This window comes from Eleginops maclovinus, chromosome 20, assembly GCF_036324505.1.
Source record: "Eleginops maclovinus isolate JMC-PN-2008 ecotype Puerto Natales chromosome 20, JC_Emac_rtc_rv5, whole genome shotgun sequence".
NCBI classification, from domain to species: domain Eukaryota; kingdom Metazoa; phylum Chordata; class Actinopteri; order Perciformes; family Eleginopidae; genus Eleginops; species Eleginops maclovinus.
Window position 1 is genome coordinate 15,889 of NC_086368.1, and position 17,673 is coordinate 33,561.

The 17,673-nt window shown below is 44.0% G+C and overlaps 1 protein-coding gene across 1 annotated transcript in view; it reads left to right on the forward strand.

Moving 5' to 3' along the window:
* The first annotated feature begins 6,409 nt into the window (after positions 1–6,409).
* LOC134883410 (leucine-rich repeat and fibronectin type III domain-containing protein 1-like protein) overlaps positions 6,410–17,673 on the forward strand; it is a 44,822-nt gene continuing 33,558 nt past the window's right edge. Inside the window, exon 1 of the mRNA XM_063911768.1 lies at positions 6,410–6,594. Coding sequence (XP_063767838.1) covers positions 6,412–6,594 — 183 coding nt within the window. The 5' untranslated portion in view covers positions 6,410–6,411. The remainder of the gene's footprint in view (positions 6,595–17,673) is intronic.

The following is a 17,673-nucleotide window of genomic DNA, read 5'->3' on the forward strand; positions in this document are numbered from 1 at the left end:
AAATAAAGGAATTTTGGCAATATACTCTTATATATTATATGTTTTAATGCAATTGACTCTCCCTATTATAGATAAGGGTAGGCCACTCCACCTCTTACAATCTTCTTTTGTTTGATTTAGTAATGGTGTGTAATTAAGGGAGAACATATTTTTTATCTCATTAGAAATCTTAAGTCCTAAGTAGGTGATATAATTAGGGCTCCAGTGAAGCATAGTATCAGGAGGTTGACTCTTAGCTTTGGCATTAAGAGGCATAATTACACTTTTGCTTATGTTAACCTTGTAGCCTGATATTTTACCAAATTCTGCCAATGTATCCATCAAAGCAGGAAGAGATTGTTCCGGTCTCGAGAGGTATGTTAGTAAGTCATCCGCATTGAGAGACAGAGTATGATCACTTTCACCCTTATCCAAACCTGATTTAATGGTATGCCTCTCCTAACCAGCAGAGAGCAACCGGTGAAGCTGAACAAAACCATGTCATCTGGCATTACAACCAATGTAGGGGGCCCCCAGGGCTGCGTGAGATCAACTGTTCTTTTCACTCTACAATGAAGATTGTCGTACCTATGCACCAAATGATTTTAATTATTAAGTACTCTGATAATACAGGGTTAATATCTCTATTAAGTAACTCAGACAACCCTGGGCTGCACTAAATATGGTGGTTGAGTTCAAGGTTCAAGGGTTTTTATTATCATTGTCATGATCCTTGTTTCGTATCCGTCATGTCCTTGTGTTGTGGGTTTTATTTTGAAATGTTTTCCCCACTTCTGTCATGTTAAGCTTCACTTCCTGTCTGCGTTTCCCTCCTGTGCCTGATTGCGTTATTGTGTTCACCTGTTGCAACTGTGTTTCTCCTCCCCCTTCCAGCTGTCTCTCGTCTTGTGATTACCCATGTGTATTTAGTCCGTTTCCCTTTTGTCTGTTGTTCGGTCGTTGTCATTTCTTCCCTGATCCCTTCCATGTTACCTCCCTGTTCCTGTCGCCCTTCATGTCTGAGGCTAAGTGTTTTTCATGTCCTGTGTTCCCCTTGATTCGTGATTTCATCAACAGCTTTTGAATAAAGCTCGCTTTTAGTTTTTGACCCTTACCTGCTTCCCCTTGATTTACTGCACTTGGGTCCAGTTTCCCCAACCTTGACAGAATGACCAAACCCAAAAATTGACCCAGCAGTACTTTTTGAGGATGCTCCTGTGGAGTTTTCCTACAACATTTTATGTATCTATGGAGAGTGGAGGAGAGCAGGTTCTAAAGAGGCTCAGGATGTAGCTCTTCTTCATGCACACCGGGAATTGGCAGCTAAGCCATGGTTCGAGAACTCACTGCCGGACTATTTAAGGACATTTGTCAATTCCCCAGAAAGCCTGCACCCTTTCGTTTAAAACTTGTGTCACAGCCATGACGCTTCCTGCGTCCAAGCCTCCTGCAGCCAAGCCTCCTGCACCCACTCTTCCGGCTGAAGTTTTGGCCCTAGCAGCTGCGTACCCGTCTGCAGTTCCGGCCCTAGCAGCCATATTTCCAGGCCAAGCCCTGGCCGCCATGCTCCCAGCTGCAGTCCGGCCGACTCCAGCCCTGCCTGTCCTGTCAGCGGCCTGGCCGACTCCAGCCCCTGCTGTCTGGTCGGCGGCACGGCCGACACCAGCCCGGCCTATCCTGTCGACTCCGGCCCGGCCTGTCCAGTCGACTCCGGCCCGGCCTGTCCTGTCGACTCCGGCCCGGCCTGTCGACTCCGGCATCGCCTGTCCAGTCGCCTCCAGTCTCGCCGGTTCCTGCTCCGGTGGGAGTCCCGCCTTCACCTGTTCCGATGGGGGTCCCGCCAACACCTGTTCCTGCTCCGTTATTGGGGGTCCTGCCGTCACCTGTTCAGATGGGGGTCTCGCCAACACCTGCTCCTGTCCTGTTTGGGGTCCCGTGGAGACCTGTTCTGTTGGGGGTCCCGCCATCAGCTTTTCTGTTGGGGGTCCCGCCAACACCTGCTCCGTTTGGGGTCCCGCCGTCACCTGTTCCGCCGGGGGTCCCGCCAACTCCTCACCCCCTCAAGTCGGTGTTCCCTCCGACACCTGTTCTGTTGGTGGTCCCACCAACCCATGTCCCTGTCCAGTCGAGGGCCCCGCCGACTCAAGCTCATGTCCCGCCTACTGTAGTTCATGTCCCGTCGGTGGTGCGGCCGGCCTCTGTAACAGGTCACTGAAGCGGTCTGTAGTCCCAGCATGTTTTTAACATTCCACCATCGTTTCTGTACCCAACAACATTAAAATCACCTGCTACAGATATACAGATATATATATATATATATATATATATATATATATATATCTTTTCTGCGTTATGGAATAGTGGACACAAACTTTGGGTCAGTTAGTTCTCTGCCAGCCAGAGGTGAGACTGGCACGACTGTTCTCCTGTATCTGTCCTTAATGACAGCGGAGCTGGTCGAGAGGGTGGGTGGGGTTATCCATGATTGATAACAGTTTGTTCAGAGTCCTCCTCTCCACCACAGCTACAAAAGTGTCCAGTTTGATGCCAATGGCTGAGCCAGCTTTATTCAGCCTGCTGAATCTCCCCCCAGGAGACTACAGCAAAGAAGAGTGCACTGTCAACAACAGATCTCCAGGTAGAATTATCTCCAACATCTTGCTGCACACATTGAAGGATCATAGCTTCCTCAGAAAATATTCTCATCCGGGTCCGGTTCAGTCTGTTGTCTAAGTCCACTCCCAAGTACTTGTGGTCCACCACAACAACATCCTCTCCCAGAATGCACAGGGGCTCTGGAGACGTTCTCTTCATCCAGATGTCAATGACCATCTCTCTGGTCTTGGCCCCATTCAGAAGCAGATGATTATTTCCCGTCCACGCCACAAAATACCTTTATACACCCTGGTCTCTTATTGAGTGACAGTGCCCGTCTCCGTAGTGAAGGAGACACAGCCCACCAGCTTGGTTCCAGTCATCAGAAAGCTTCTGCCGGTGTCATGACTCTGAGTTGTATTTAAAGTCAGGTAGGAGTGAGCACGCTGCAACAGGTAAATAATGGCGTCGTCCACCCCTAGGTGAGGCTGGTAAGCAAACTGCAGAGGGTCTATAGATAATCTCACCTTCGGTCTGAGATGGGCCAAGAACATTCTCTCCAGTAACTTCATCACATAAGATTTAAGAACTAGTGGGTGATGGTCCTTCAGCCCAGAAGGAGTCATCTTTTTAGGGACTGAAACAACGCAGGACATCTTCCACAGCTGCAAGATGGTCTCAAGGTACAGGCTCAGGTTAAACAGTTTTTTTAGAACAGGAAACAGCTGCAGGTCCTCAGAATCATGGGGCTGATACCTTCAACCTCTTCTGCTGGGGATTTGCCGGGTGGCGGCTAGCAGGAGCTAACGACTGACTTTCTAAGGTTTGGAGCAGTGCTTATATCACTGCAATTCCCGCCTCCGAACTAGCACCTATACTACAATTAACACATGTACTGTTACCAGTAAATGAGGCAGGGAAATAACAGACAATAAGGAACGTAGAACAGGAGAGAACACCAGAGGGTGGGGGAGAGCCATCACTAGTGTTCAAGCTACGGTGGCTGCCGTTAACTAAGCCAAAAGGAGCCTAAGCTACTGTGGAATAACCAAAAGCCGCTAAGAGAGGAGAGTTATAAGTGCCTGAACCATACTAAAGTGTGATTAGATATACAGCGTGAGGTAACTGCCATGATAAAGAGTTTTACCAAGAGTGACTTAAGTTAAGCTAATAGGCATTATCAGCAGCACAGTGATTTTTATGCAATTCATAAGTCTTAATGTTTGTTTTCAAAAATGAACATTTATTAATTATTATCTGCAAATGATATGCCATTGTGGAGTGTCTGTGCTGTAATATAGTTACTGGCAGAGTAATGTAATATTCGTCTGGGTGGCAACAGGTAGGTAATTGCCTCATTCCTTCTTAGAGACAAGAGAATTAGTGATGCCTGCGACAGGTCAGGGTGACAGTGATGGAGAAGTTTTTTAAAAGGAAAAGTGCAAACTCCGAACTTGGCCCTGGACGAGATTCTGACCCAGATGAAGGCCCTAGTACGAGTGGTGGTAAAAAGAAAGCAAAGACGGTGAGCTTGAGGCAATACAACGAGAGCTATCTTTCGTTCGGATTTACTTTCACCGGGGATGAGACGACATTGACTCACCTGCTTGGTGTGTTGGGAGAAGCTGTCCAACAGTGCAATGGTGCTAAGCAAGCTTAAACGCCATCTCCACACTAAACACCCGTCGCTTCTAAACAAGCCGATGGACTATGTTGTTCGCCTGCGTGAAAACACAGCGAAACAGGCAACTTTTATGAGAAAAACCACAAAGGTAAATGAGAAAGCCCTCAACGCTAGTTAGCTAGTTGCTGAACTCGTAGCTAAATCAAAGAAGTCCCACACTGTGGCAGAGACATTAATACTACCTGCCTGTAAAGGCATAGTCAACGGGATGCTCGGCCTCAGGACATTAGTGGCCATGCTCAGATGTTGGCCAATGTGCGTTTTGAGGATGGAGATGCCATTAGAGAAAACTTCCTGTTTTGCAAGACACTGCCAGAGAAAATGAAAGGAGAGGAAATGTTTTGGGTCGCATCGGAATATCTTGACCAGGAAGGACTTACGTGGGAAAATTGCTCAAGTGTTTGCACTGATGGAGCTGCAGCCATGGTCGGGCGCACCAAAGGCTTTGTTAGCAGAGTGAAGGAAAGAAACCCTGCTCTTATTACTACGCACTGTTTTTTGCACCGCAAGGCCCTCGTTGCAAAGACTTTACCAGCAGAACTAGTTCCTGTGTTGGATGATGTTGTGCGCATAGTGAACTTTGTAAAGACAGAACCTTTGAAAAGTCGTATATTTGCATCTTTGTGTGAGGAAATGGGAGCGGAGCATACAGCCCTATTGCTCCATACGGAGGTCCGCTGGTTGTCGCGTGGCAAGGTGCTGGCCCGTGTGTATGAGCTGCGGAAGGAACTTAAGGTGTTTCTGACAAACGAGAGGTCCGATTACTCCAATCTGTGTTCAAGTGACGAGTGGTGTGCAAAGCTGGCATACCTGGCAGATATATTTCATCATCTGAATGAACTCAACACCCGGATGCAAGGCAGAAAGGAAAACCTGCTTACAAGCACAGATAAAATAGATTCCATTTAAAGGTGCATCTCTGGCAACAGCATGTGCAAAATGCCAATCTTGAGATTTCCCACTCACAGAGAAACGGCAAGATCACACTGCTGCACTGTGTGAGGTAATAGATAAACAGTTGAAAACTCTTGAGGAAAAGTTGTCATTTTATTTCTCTTCAGCCTCCACTGAATGTCTCGACTGGGTTAGGGACCCATACAGCTCAGCATCAGTTGTTGGAAAGGACATGCCTCTACAGGAGCAGGAGGAACTAACTGAACTGAAACAAGATCGTGGGTTAAAGCTAAGATTTGCTGATCTTCTTTTGGACAGTTTTTGGCTGACTGCTTCCAAGGAGTTCCCCATTCTGGCCAACAAAGCTTTTCTGACTTTGCTCCCATTTTCCACAACATATCTGTGTGAGCTGAGCTTTTCAAGCCTGACTGCGATAAAAACAAAAAACAGAGAGAGACTGAGAAATATTTAGGAAGAGCTTCGTTTGTGTCTTTCTTCCATTCCTGCCAGGATATTGGCTTTGTGTTCATTTAAACAGGCCCAAGTTTCACACTGGGTGAGTGTAAATAAATTGAGAAACTACACTGTAATTGAATATACTGTATTAGGCTACCAAGTGTCATTTTGTAATATTTTTGGTTTGTGGTGTGCCGCAAGATTTTTCCAATATATAAAATGTTCCGTGGTTCAATAAAGGTTGAAAAACACTACAGCAGCACACAGGAGACCTGGAAATTACAGCATGATTACCGTAACGCCCCCCTGTAACTCCCTGATGTAAAGTACTGTGTACTGTCGGAAAATGATCATGGTATGGGTTAAAATAAGTAAGTTTGTTGCTAGACGTACGTAATTTAACTATGTTATATACCTGACTTAATAACTCAGGTTCACACAGTTATTTTGATATGACCAACTGTCTCTCTAAGAATATCCAAACCAACCTAATCCCCATTCCGACTCTTTATAGTGTTTCACGTTTCTTTCTCCGTTGCCCAAGTTATACATACTCTGGCTGCTAGAGGCAGCCTTACATCTGCAGAACTGACGCTGAATGGCTACAAGGATCATCATAGTTTTACATGTATCACCTGTTACCCAGACGCTATATTTGATAATTGAAAGTGAGAACAGATTTAAAGCTGAAATAATGATCTCTCCGAAACCGAAAACTATAGTCTACAAACAATCTACAGATTAGCATAAATATAGAACATACAGACTAAAATGTTTCTGTGTCTCTCTCCGACTTATTCAGGATGATCCCGGCCAACCACAAGTACTTCCTGCTGAGTGACCTGGCGTCGTCGCGAGACTATGAGCTATGTGTTTTGGCTGTCTACGATGATGGCATCACTGCCCTGACGGGAACCAAGCTGGTGGGCTGTGTCTCCTTCACTACGGAGACGGAGTATGGACACTGTCACTCAATAAGAGACCAGGTTAGTGTGTTATACCTTCACCATCAGCTACTAAAACAAAATGTGTATTTAGTGAGCCAGAGCAGTATGCAACACCCTAATGCCCTTAGATCATTACTGCGAACAAGGAAAAAAAGAAAGAGGCGTTATTACAAGGGGAAACAAATGGAAGGTACTTTAGGAATATCTTCCAATGATATGTATGCAATGCAATAGCGGTTTAATAGAAAACTGTGTTGCTTACAATCAGTTTTGTTATTTGTAGTTGAGGAATACACTTAAATTACATTTAAGATTAAGATTAAGATGGACCTTTACTGATCCCCGAGGGGGAAATGCAGTTTTTCCGCTCCGTTATATACACGCACATGCATTTTTTGAGTGTAGAGGCAGCCAGTCTAACCAGCGCCAGGGATCAGTTAAGGGTTCGGTGCCTTGCTCAAGGGCATCTCTGCAGTGGCCCAGGAGGACCAGCCCACCTGTCCAGTACAAGTCCATATTCCGTATTTATTGGTCCGATCGGGGGGTGAAGTCCCTACAGACTGAACCACTCCTGCCGCATTTACAGTCAGGATGTTAGACACACAGATACACACAGAATCAATCAGTTATAGGCACATTGACGATCGGAACACTACTAGCTGAAGGAGACGGGAACTTTTTGTTTCAGCCATTTTATTCTCTAAGATGAAATCACCTGCAAACGGAAAATGATGTTGCACAGCAACTTCCAATTTGCGTGACATGTCTCTGGAAGACAGTTGAATAAAATGTAAGGGGGCATGCGATACACTCATGTTCACTCTCCTTGCTAAAATATCTGACCCAGACAGAGACAGAGCAGAAAACAGCAAGACACTACCAGAAATTAAGGATCTCTTTGCACCTGTATCCCTTAGAATAGTGATGCATTCCATGTCTCACTAAAGACATCGTCCCCTGAGAAATAAAGGGCTTGAAAGCCTCATCGATATTGTTTTCCTCCCTTAACGAATGTACATTTTTCTAGGAGGACATAGTGCTATTTTCATGCTCTTTTCTTTTAAGAGTGGGACAGACTGCGATGAGGTGTTCCTGCAAATGGCAGTAATAGCACCCTCTGTTTTCAGTAGCATCCTTTTGGTTACAACAGAACATCGGAGGAGATTTTAACCTTTTGTCCCCTGCAACAGGATCACGGTGAACTGGAAGAGTAAAAACACTTTTGTGAGTTAGAACAAATTCATCTGCCAGTACTAGTGCAGCAGAAAGTGACACAATGTTCTGCTCATTTAGATATGTAATTTTTCTCGGTCAGCTGATTTTACATTTTTTCCAAAAAATGTGCTCACGCATCTCGTACATGTTTGTGATTTTGCTGGCTTGGGACCATTTATCAAAAGGGCCACCTTGTTCTCTCACAAACTCTATATAGGTCTGGTTGACAGTTCTACAATTCTTGTGACTTTAACAATGTTATAATTGAAGCTTTCCTCCATGGTCAGGGAAGTACAGACTTCCTGAGCTTTTCCCACTAATTTGCAATGCAACAACAGATACCATAGACTCTTTGGCCACTGGAATATAGCAGCGATGCATTCAAATGCATTAAAATATGAGTCTACCTCTGACTCTCTGAAGGTGGGAGTAACGCAATGTGCCTACTGTCAGAACTGTCATGGGGATTTGTGGATGTGTTATGGGTAGCCTTAAGAATATTAATTGTTTGAGGACCAAGAGTCTTAAATAGACCAAGATGCTTCTCTGTAAAGTATAACAATATTGATTAACATAACGGCACAGTAAGTCTACAAGGGAAACACAGCTACGGTCCTCCTGCATGCCAAATGATCCAGTCAAAATTTAAAGGTCCCATATTGTGGCCGTTTTTACTGATCATAATTCCATTGTTGAGGTGTACTAGAATAGATTTACATTATTCAATGTTCCAAAATCACATCGGTTTTCTCATACAGCATCTTGTCGTGGATCCGACACTTTACAACATTAATCAATAGAAACACATTAAGACACGGACACAGAAATGGATGAGGTTAAATATTATATTGTTACGTAACAAGCATATTACTGTGAAAACACCATGCTTCCAGCAGTAAAACGCGTGGGGTCTCCCCGTAGCTTGGAAGAATGGAACAGGTTATATACGGTCTTTTGACCTTGGGAGGCAACAGGTCAGCCTTACTATCTGTCTACCTTTTAAGGCCTTACTCCCAGAATATACAACTCATACATTTCAAAGGTTTTAAGATATTGCAAACATATGGTGCGTATATTTAGGCCACTCGCTTGAAACTTTCGGAATAACCTTAGTCTTATATAATTCAATAAATTGAACTTAGATTGCATTAACATTCCCTCCTTTTAATCATATAGAGTTCTGCCCTTGAAAAAACTTACTGAAACATACTTATCAAATGTATAATTATCCTACTCACAGGCAGAAGTCACAGGTTGCATGCACCTATTCACAATAGCCAAAAAAACACCCTTTCAATTTGACTTAAAAAGTGGAAAAAAAGACTAATGCGCTAATTTTCTCTAATTAAATGGGATCATCATTTAGGATTATGAAAATAACCTCTGTTTGATTAAAGAGGAAAAATCTAATTGTCCCATCCAGGTTTAACAAACATCATGTAAATGACATATCTACTAACAGGGTGATTGAATTGCTCATCAATATTCCTACAGTATTCATAAAACATTGCAGGAACTTGTACTAGTTACTCCTATTTGTGGATAGGAAAAAAGAAAAAAAAAACTCCTGTAGCAAAAGTTCTTCAACCAGTGAGTTTTAAAGCACCCTGTAACTGGCATCCACTCGTTCTGATTCTGTTGCTTTGTCCAGTATACACTCTTCATGAAGTGCACGTTCTGGTCTTCCTACGTGACCTTTAGAAGTTAATGGAACTGTAGTCCAAATAACTAAAGCTTCTTTAAAAGAACTGTTGATGGTAAATTTTCTATATGCTCTCCGGAATCTTCAATATACTGGGCTGGAATCTATCTCAGAAGTCGGGTTTCACTTTGAGCTAAAACCCACAGGATAGTAGTAGCAATGGAAGAATTGCTTGAAGAAATATCTTAAGCAGTCATCCGGCTGCCTGTATTGACAGTCTGCATCAAGACACAGCTCCTTAAAACATCTCCTGGAACCCAGTCTGGAGCGAATAACCCAATTTTCTTTCTTCAAGGTGCAAGAGAAGGATTTTGACCTGGGTAGAAACAGCTCTAAAGTCATGGGTTAACAGCTTAAAGTAGACCACTATGGCCTTAAAATCTTATCTGTCATTTGAACACTTTCAGAAACCATGAAATACTGTTTGTGTTGTGCTTTTCATCTGACCCATATTGTAGCACACACCAGACATCTCCTGCAAAGTTATTTGGTTAAATTGTACAGTGATGAACCCATTTGAGTCCCACTTTTGAACAATACATTTAGTTATGCTTTACCCAGAAGCACAATGTCATCCTGTAAATTGTACATCTCTAAAAGACATTGAGGGTTTAAAGATTCCTGTGACACAGAGAAGTTAGGAGGCATCTTAAGTGAATGCTTCTTAAAAGAAACAGTGGCAGATTTCACTGCAGAATCAGCAAAAGGATTTCCTTTAGAAAAATAAATGTAATAATCCAAACATGGACTTGAAACTTAGATACAGTCACTTGGGATGGAAACAAGATGGCGTCAAGAAGATTGTGAACAAGATGGTATCGTTGTATAGATGTGCCCTGTATTGTGGAACAAAATCCTCAAGTACAATTATTAAATTCATCAATAAAACCCATTATACCCCTCTTTGAAACACTGGTCTCTAAGTCATAGTAACCATGTTTCAAAACTTCTTTCAGTCAAAATAAAAAACCAAGAACGTCAAAAAGTCAAGTCGAATGCATCATGTTTCAATCCATTGTAATCAAAATTGTGTGCATTCTAAAAACTAGCATTAATCACCTGTCGGTGATTAAGGAATTGACCAAATCAATTTATTCTGTCTTTGCAAAATCTAAAATCAGTCTTGAGATCTCATGTAAAAAAAAAAGGTTACTTGTTGTTTCACCAGCTGGATTTACTAGTGACATTCTCATGTCCCTATAAAACAAATATTGCAACAAAGCATTTGTATCAACAGCACAAGTTACTTCAGGTGTTTAGACAAATCATCAATACACTGAATTAAACTATAGGTACTGCCTACAGGAAACACGAAGCCTATCAAATTTACTTCAAGGAGACTCTAAATGGCCTTGTGGACATTGGGCCTAATTGTATATTTTATGTCCAAAAGTGAACATATCTCAGAATGATGTTCCAGTATGAGCATGCTAAAGAAATAATTAGCCAAACCTATCATACTAAACCATTCCAGCACCAGATGCTGAAGCAAATGAGTGTTAGAGCCATTTCACTTCCATCATTATGGTTTGAATATATGGTTTATCAATAATATAAGGTTTCAGAATCAACGCTTAACAATTTATTTTAGTGAGTTACACTAGAGTGTAATAAATGTTTATTTAGGTGATCAAAAGTCAATCAAAGTCTCTATTCCTTCCGTCCAATGTGCGTCAAACTCACGTTTGAACAAACACAGCCTATATATGTTTACAATATGCAAAATATTAACATATTGATCCAAGATTAGCTTCAGCCTTCTTTAGCAAAGAACTCCAAGTCTTCAAATAGAAATATTAAAGATGGAACAAATATTTGCTCTTTAAGGATGTTTTTCAAAAAATGGGATAAATGACTTTTACTTATCCGGTAAAAAACAACATGGTTTAGATTTTCAGATTAAAAGAAAATAAATTGAGTACCCTATTATTATCAAATTCTTAAGCTGGAACTAAATTAAGCCGCTTTGGTAAAAGACTATTTGATCAATTAAAAAAATTGTACTTCCTATTATTTATTTTTCACAATGCATCTGTGAATAATTTGTGAAGCATTTACAACATCACTCACCCTCTAGGAGGTCAAATCAGTTCATCTTTAACCAGATACTGTTTTCGGTTTAATTCATGAGAGTAATTCCAGTACAATGACAACACGTTTATCAATAGCTAATTTATATGTCAGGATTGTTCTGTATAACAATAATCTGCTAATCGTTTCAGACTAATAAAGAATAACAGTAGCAATCGCTTCAGCATTACAGACCATCATTAAACAAGCAGCATCTGCTCCTAAACATGTAGGCATCTTTTTCCTACACCACCAAAAAGAAGCATCTTGTACAGCTATGTTGTAAACTGATTGCATCATTTGTTCAGAGAATACAACAATCTGAGGAAAGTTTTTAAGACAAGCCCGGTCTCAAAATGTTGTCAAAATAAGAACAGTCAAGTATTCGCTGTCCTCATGTAGCCATGGCCAAGATGGCGCCGAGGGTGGCTGCCGTGTCTCGAGCGCCTCAACAACTCCACATCTTAGTGTTTTTATTGTTTTACTTTGTTGGTTGTTTTAAACTTTTTTTTGCAACATGCAAACTTCCCAAGCGAGCCTTATCATCCAATATGATAGAGAACAACTTTTACACATCAGGTCGCTGGTGGACAGCAATAATCCACGACGACCTGCAAACAATGGAGAGTCTCTGTGTTACCTGCTGGAGCTCTACCTGTGCAGCGCAGGAGGAAGAGACGGCGGGGATCCCGGGCCGGGGTCCTGGTCAGGCTGAGGAAACGTGAAAACAGGCCTCCTTTACCGAGTTTACTTCTGGCAAATGTCCAATCCCTGGATAATAAGCTGGACGAACTCCGTAGCAGGGTGGCATTTCAATGGGACATTAAGACCTGTAATGTTTTGGTTTTCACGGAGACTTGGCTCGACCCCACGATACCGGACGCCGCCATTGCTCCACACGGATTCTCCATTCATCACCAGGACCGGACAATAAACTCAAGCAAGGGAGGAGGTGTGTGCTTCATGATTAACAACAAGTGGTGCTCAGATGTGGAAATAATTTCTTTGGACTGTTCTCCCAGCCTAGAGCATATCATGATCAGATGCCGGCCTTTTTATCTTCCGAGGGAGTTCACATCGGTTGTTCTAACAGCAGTGTATGTTCCGTCGCACGCTGACAACAACACAGCGCTGGAGGAGCTGTATGGGATTATCGACAGGACAGAGACTTCTCGGCCAGAGGCCGCATTTATTGTGGCCGGGGATTTTAACAGAGCCAACATGAAGAAAGTCCTGCCGAAATACTATCAGCACGTCAGTTGCCCCACACGCGGTGGAAATAAACTGGACCATGTTTACACTCCTTTCCGGCATGGATATAAAGCCCTCCCCCGCCCCCCTTCGGCAAGTCAGACCACATATCTCTTCTTCTGCTCCCGGTTTACCGGCAGAGACTGAAGAGGGACCAACCTGTGACGAGGACAGTGCAGCGTTGGTCCGAACAGTCTGCCTCTGCTCTCCGCCACTGCTTTGGCATCACGGAGTGGTGTGTGTATGAGGAGGACGACATAAACACACACACTGGCGCGGTCATTTGCTACATCGGCAAATGCATCGATGACGTAGTGCCACGGATTATGGTACGGACATTCCCAAATGAGAAGCCCTGGATAAACGGCGAGGTCCGAGCTGAACTTAAAGCACGGGCCATCGCGCACAGCGGCGGTGATTTGGATGGGTACAGGAATTCCAGGTATGCCCTCCGGAGAGCTATTAGCAGTGCGAAAAGACAATACAGGGACAAGGTGGAAACGAACTACAAGGGCTCCAACGCCAGAAATATGTGGTCTGGACTAATAACAATAACAGACTACAAAAGGACAACGAGTGGTGCTGAGGAAGTGTCTGCATCTCTCCCAGATGAACTGAACACGTTTTATGCATGCTTTGAGAGGCCCCCGGCTGTGGAGGCACAGAAGGCCCAGAATCCCTGCTCACTGGTTTTAACCAGAGCAGATGTGTGTAGATCTCTGAAAAGGATCAACACACACAGGGCTCCTGGACCTGATGGCATCCCTGGCTGTGCTCTCAAGGTGTGTGCAGTTCAGCTGGCAGATGTGTTCAGAGACATTTTCAATAGGTCACTGCTCCAGTCTGTAGTCCCCACATGTTTTAAAGAGTCCATCATTGTCCCTGTCCCCAAAAAGACAAAACCCATCTGCCTCAATGACTACCGCCCAGTTGCACTCACCTCCATCATCATGAAGTTCTTTGAGCGGTTAGTCAAAACTTTTATCACCTCCTCCCTCCCTGACTCACTGGACCCCCTGCAGTTTGCCTACAGAGCAAACAGGTCCACGGATGATGCAATCTCCCTCACCCTCCACACTGCCCTCTCCCACGTGGACCAGAGGAACACTTATGTGAGAATGCTGTTCATTGACTACAGTTCAGCATTCAACACCATTTTGCCATCCAAGCTCATCATGAAGCTCAGGGACCTTGGGCTCAACAGCGCCCTCTGTGACTGGATCATGAACTTCCTAATGGGCAGATCCCAGGCAGTGCAGATGGGGAACATCACATCCTCCACCTTGACCCTCAACACCGGAGCCCCTCAGGGTTGTCTGCTCAGCCCTCTCCTCTACTCCCTGTTCACGCACGACTGCGTGGCCACACCCAGCTCCAACACCATCATCAAGTTTGCTGACGACACGACCGTCATCGGCCTGATCACAGGCGGCGACGAGATGGCGTACAGAGAGGAGGTTAGAGCCCTGACATCTTGGTGCCAGGACAACAACCTCCATCTCAACGTCAGCAAAACAAAGGAGCTGATTATGGACTACAGGAAGAGGGAGAGAGAGGCACACACACCCATCACTATCGACGGGACTCCTGTGGAGAGAGTCAGCAGCTTCAGGTTCCTCGGGGTAAACATCAGTGAGGACCTGACATGGACACATCACACCAGGGTCATATCCAAGACGGCTCGACAGCGGCTCTCCTTCCTCCGCAGGCTGCGGAAGTTCAACATGGACTCCAGGATACTCTGCAACTTCTATAGGTGCACCATCGAGAGTATCCTGACTGGCTGCATCACTGCCTGGTATGGCAGTTGCACCGCCCTCAACCGTAAGACTCTACAGAGGGTGGTGAAAACTGCTCAGCACATCACCTGGATGGAGCTGCCATTCATGGAGGACCTCTACACCCAGCGGTGTAGGAAGAAGGCCGGTAGGATATTAAAGGACCCCCATCACCCCAGCAACAATCTGTTCTGTCTGCTGCCGTCTGGCAGACGGTACCGCAGCATCCGGACCAAGACCACCAGACTCAGAGACAGTTTTATACCACAGGCTATAAGACCGCTGAATTCCTGAGCTCTGTGAATGTCTACTCACATCTGTTTATAGTACACACATACACATATAAATATATATATATATATATATATATATATATATATTATACATATATATATATATATATATATATAATATATATATATATATATATATATTATATATATATATATATAATATATATATATATATATATATATATATATTATATATATATATATATATATATATATATATATATTATATATATATATATATATATATATATTATACATATATATATATATATATATATATATATATATTATACATATATATATATATATATATATACATCTGTTATACGTAATATATGCATCTGTCCATACCTCCTCATTCAACAGTGTAAAGTATTTAAATACTTTCAATGTATTCCACATATGTATATAATCTTTATTGTTGTTATTGTAAATATTCTTCTCTCTTTTTGCACTATTTTATTTATCTTATTTGCACCATGTATGTTGAGTTGTTGGAGGAATATGGGATATAAGATTTTCATTGCCAACATATACGTTGTATATGCTGTGCATATGACAAATAAAACCTTGAAACCTTGAAACCTTGAAACCTAGCCAGTTGGAACACGGAAACTCCTTGTGACATCAGGAGTTTGAGGTGGAGGAACCTCTTGGATCAATGTAGTTCAATCAGCTGATAACACACGCTGTACTCTGGACAGTAGAGATCCCAGAAAAATCCAGTTGTTCTTCACACCATTGTGACTTTGACAATGAGGGTGTATGTTCACATGAAGCTGAATGTCAGAACCACATCAGTGAGGTGTTGTAACACAGTTCCTCTTCTCTGTATTGAGTAACAAGTTGTAGCGTCTCGCTATAGGAAATAAAAGAAAGCTTTTATTGATTTTTTCCGTGAGTTTATTAACTGCAGATCCAGGTTACTGTCGGCCGTAACCACGCCAAAAACAATAAAAAGAACCAAGTTAACTGTCAGTCTCAAACACATCCCATTAGCTTTCTCCTCGTATCCCTCTGTCTCTCCCTCCAGGAACCTCCCCTCTCCACACCCAACCAATCAGCAAGCACCCTCCCACTCAACTCACAGCCACAAGTCACAAGAACCGTCCATCAACAATGACACTTTCGCTGACACCCTGCAAAATACAAACCAACTGCAAACAACAAAACCATGAACATCAACATTATAACCAGTCTGTTACACTTCCCCCCCCTCCACAAAGTCCCTTGGCCCCGAGGGAACAAACAAAGTCTCTTAGGAGGTCTGCGATTTCTCTGCGGCCGAGCATGGTCTGCGGCAGGGAAAGACAGGTCAACAGTGGGACCCGGGGTAGGGGAAAAAGTCCCAGATTGTGGGGAATCAAGCAAGGTCCCTGGGTCATGAGAGGGGGATTGGGAAGAAGAATGAACGATGTCCCCAGTCCCCTGCGTTTCAACAACCGAAGCCAGTGGTGTCGCTGTGCCCGATAGGGGGCCAGTCTGTCTCTGTGATAGAGCAACTTTTCTCCCTCTTGTTTGCAGCTGGACCCTATAGACAACCTAACTCAGTCGCTCCAGGATCCTGCAGGGACCTTCCCAGTTGCAGGTACCTACCATTCTTTCTCTGTGGGTTATACACCCAGACCAACTCGCCAGCACTGAAATGCCGTCCTTTAGCATGCACGTCTTAGTTCCTCTTCTGTCTAGCCCCTGCACTCTGTAGCTGGCGCCTGGCAAAGTCGTGAGCAGACTCCAACCGGTCCTAAAGTTTCCTGGCATATTCAAACCCTGCTGGGTCCACAGAAGCATCGGGGGGCAAGCCCATCATCATCCCGGCCGGCGTGCGCATCTCCCTACCCAACATGAGGAGAGAAGGGGAGCAGGAGGTGGAGTCTTGGGCAGCAGACCGGTATGCCATCAGAACGAGGGGGACATGGGTTTCCAAGTCTCTTTGGTGTTTCGCTGTCACTATGGCAAGTTGTTGAGCCAGTGTGCGGTTGAACCTCTCTACGAGGCCGTTGCTCTGCGGGTGAAGGGGTGTGGTGCGGGTCTTATGGCCCAGCTTTTCACACAGCTTTAAACACTCTGGACTCAAAGTTCCGGCCCTGGTCTGTGTGGATGACTTCCGGTGCCCCGAATCTGCTGAACATACCTACCACCAAAGCGTTCACAATAGTCTCTGACCCTTGATCAGGTAGGCTGTAGGCCTCAGGCCACTTAGTGAAGTAGTCCATGGCTGTGACGATGTAGCGGTTTCCTTTTTCTGTGCAGGGAAACGGGCCAAGGACGTCAATCCCGACTCTCTCCACGGGGGCACCCTACCGGAAACTGCTGGAGCTGGGCATGAGATCTGTTGGTGGGGCCCTTACGTGCAGTTTCCCCAGATCTCCACAAAGGCTATGAAAATCCCCTTCACCTCCACCTACTTGTGTGAGTGTGGGTTTTCCGCACTGACCCTGATTAAAAACAAATACAGATCAAGGGTGCAGGTGGAGGACGACTTGCGTTTATTTCTCTCGGCAGTGCAGCCCCGCATCGAACATCTCTGCGCATCTAAAGTGCGGCCTCATTGTTCCCACTGATATGAACAATTAAAATGAAACTCAAAGTTGTGTTGTCTTGAATTCACAAATTGGTTAGGCCATAGGGTTGATTTCGCTCATGTAGTGCAAATGACGTGAAAGGCGTAATTTTGTTTGTTGGTTAAATCTGAGGTTTTATGTGACTGAAAACGTTAAAACATTTGAAGAAAATATGTGCATCTGCTCGGTCTGATAACATGCCCTCAATGCAGTTGACTGTTAAATGTTATGTGTTCCGTGAACAG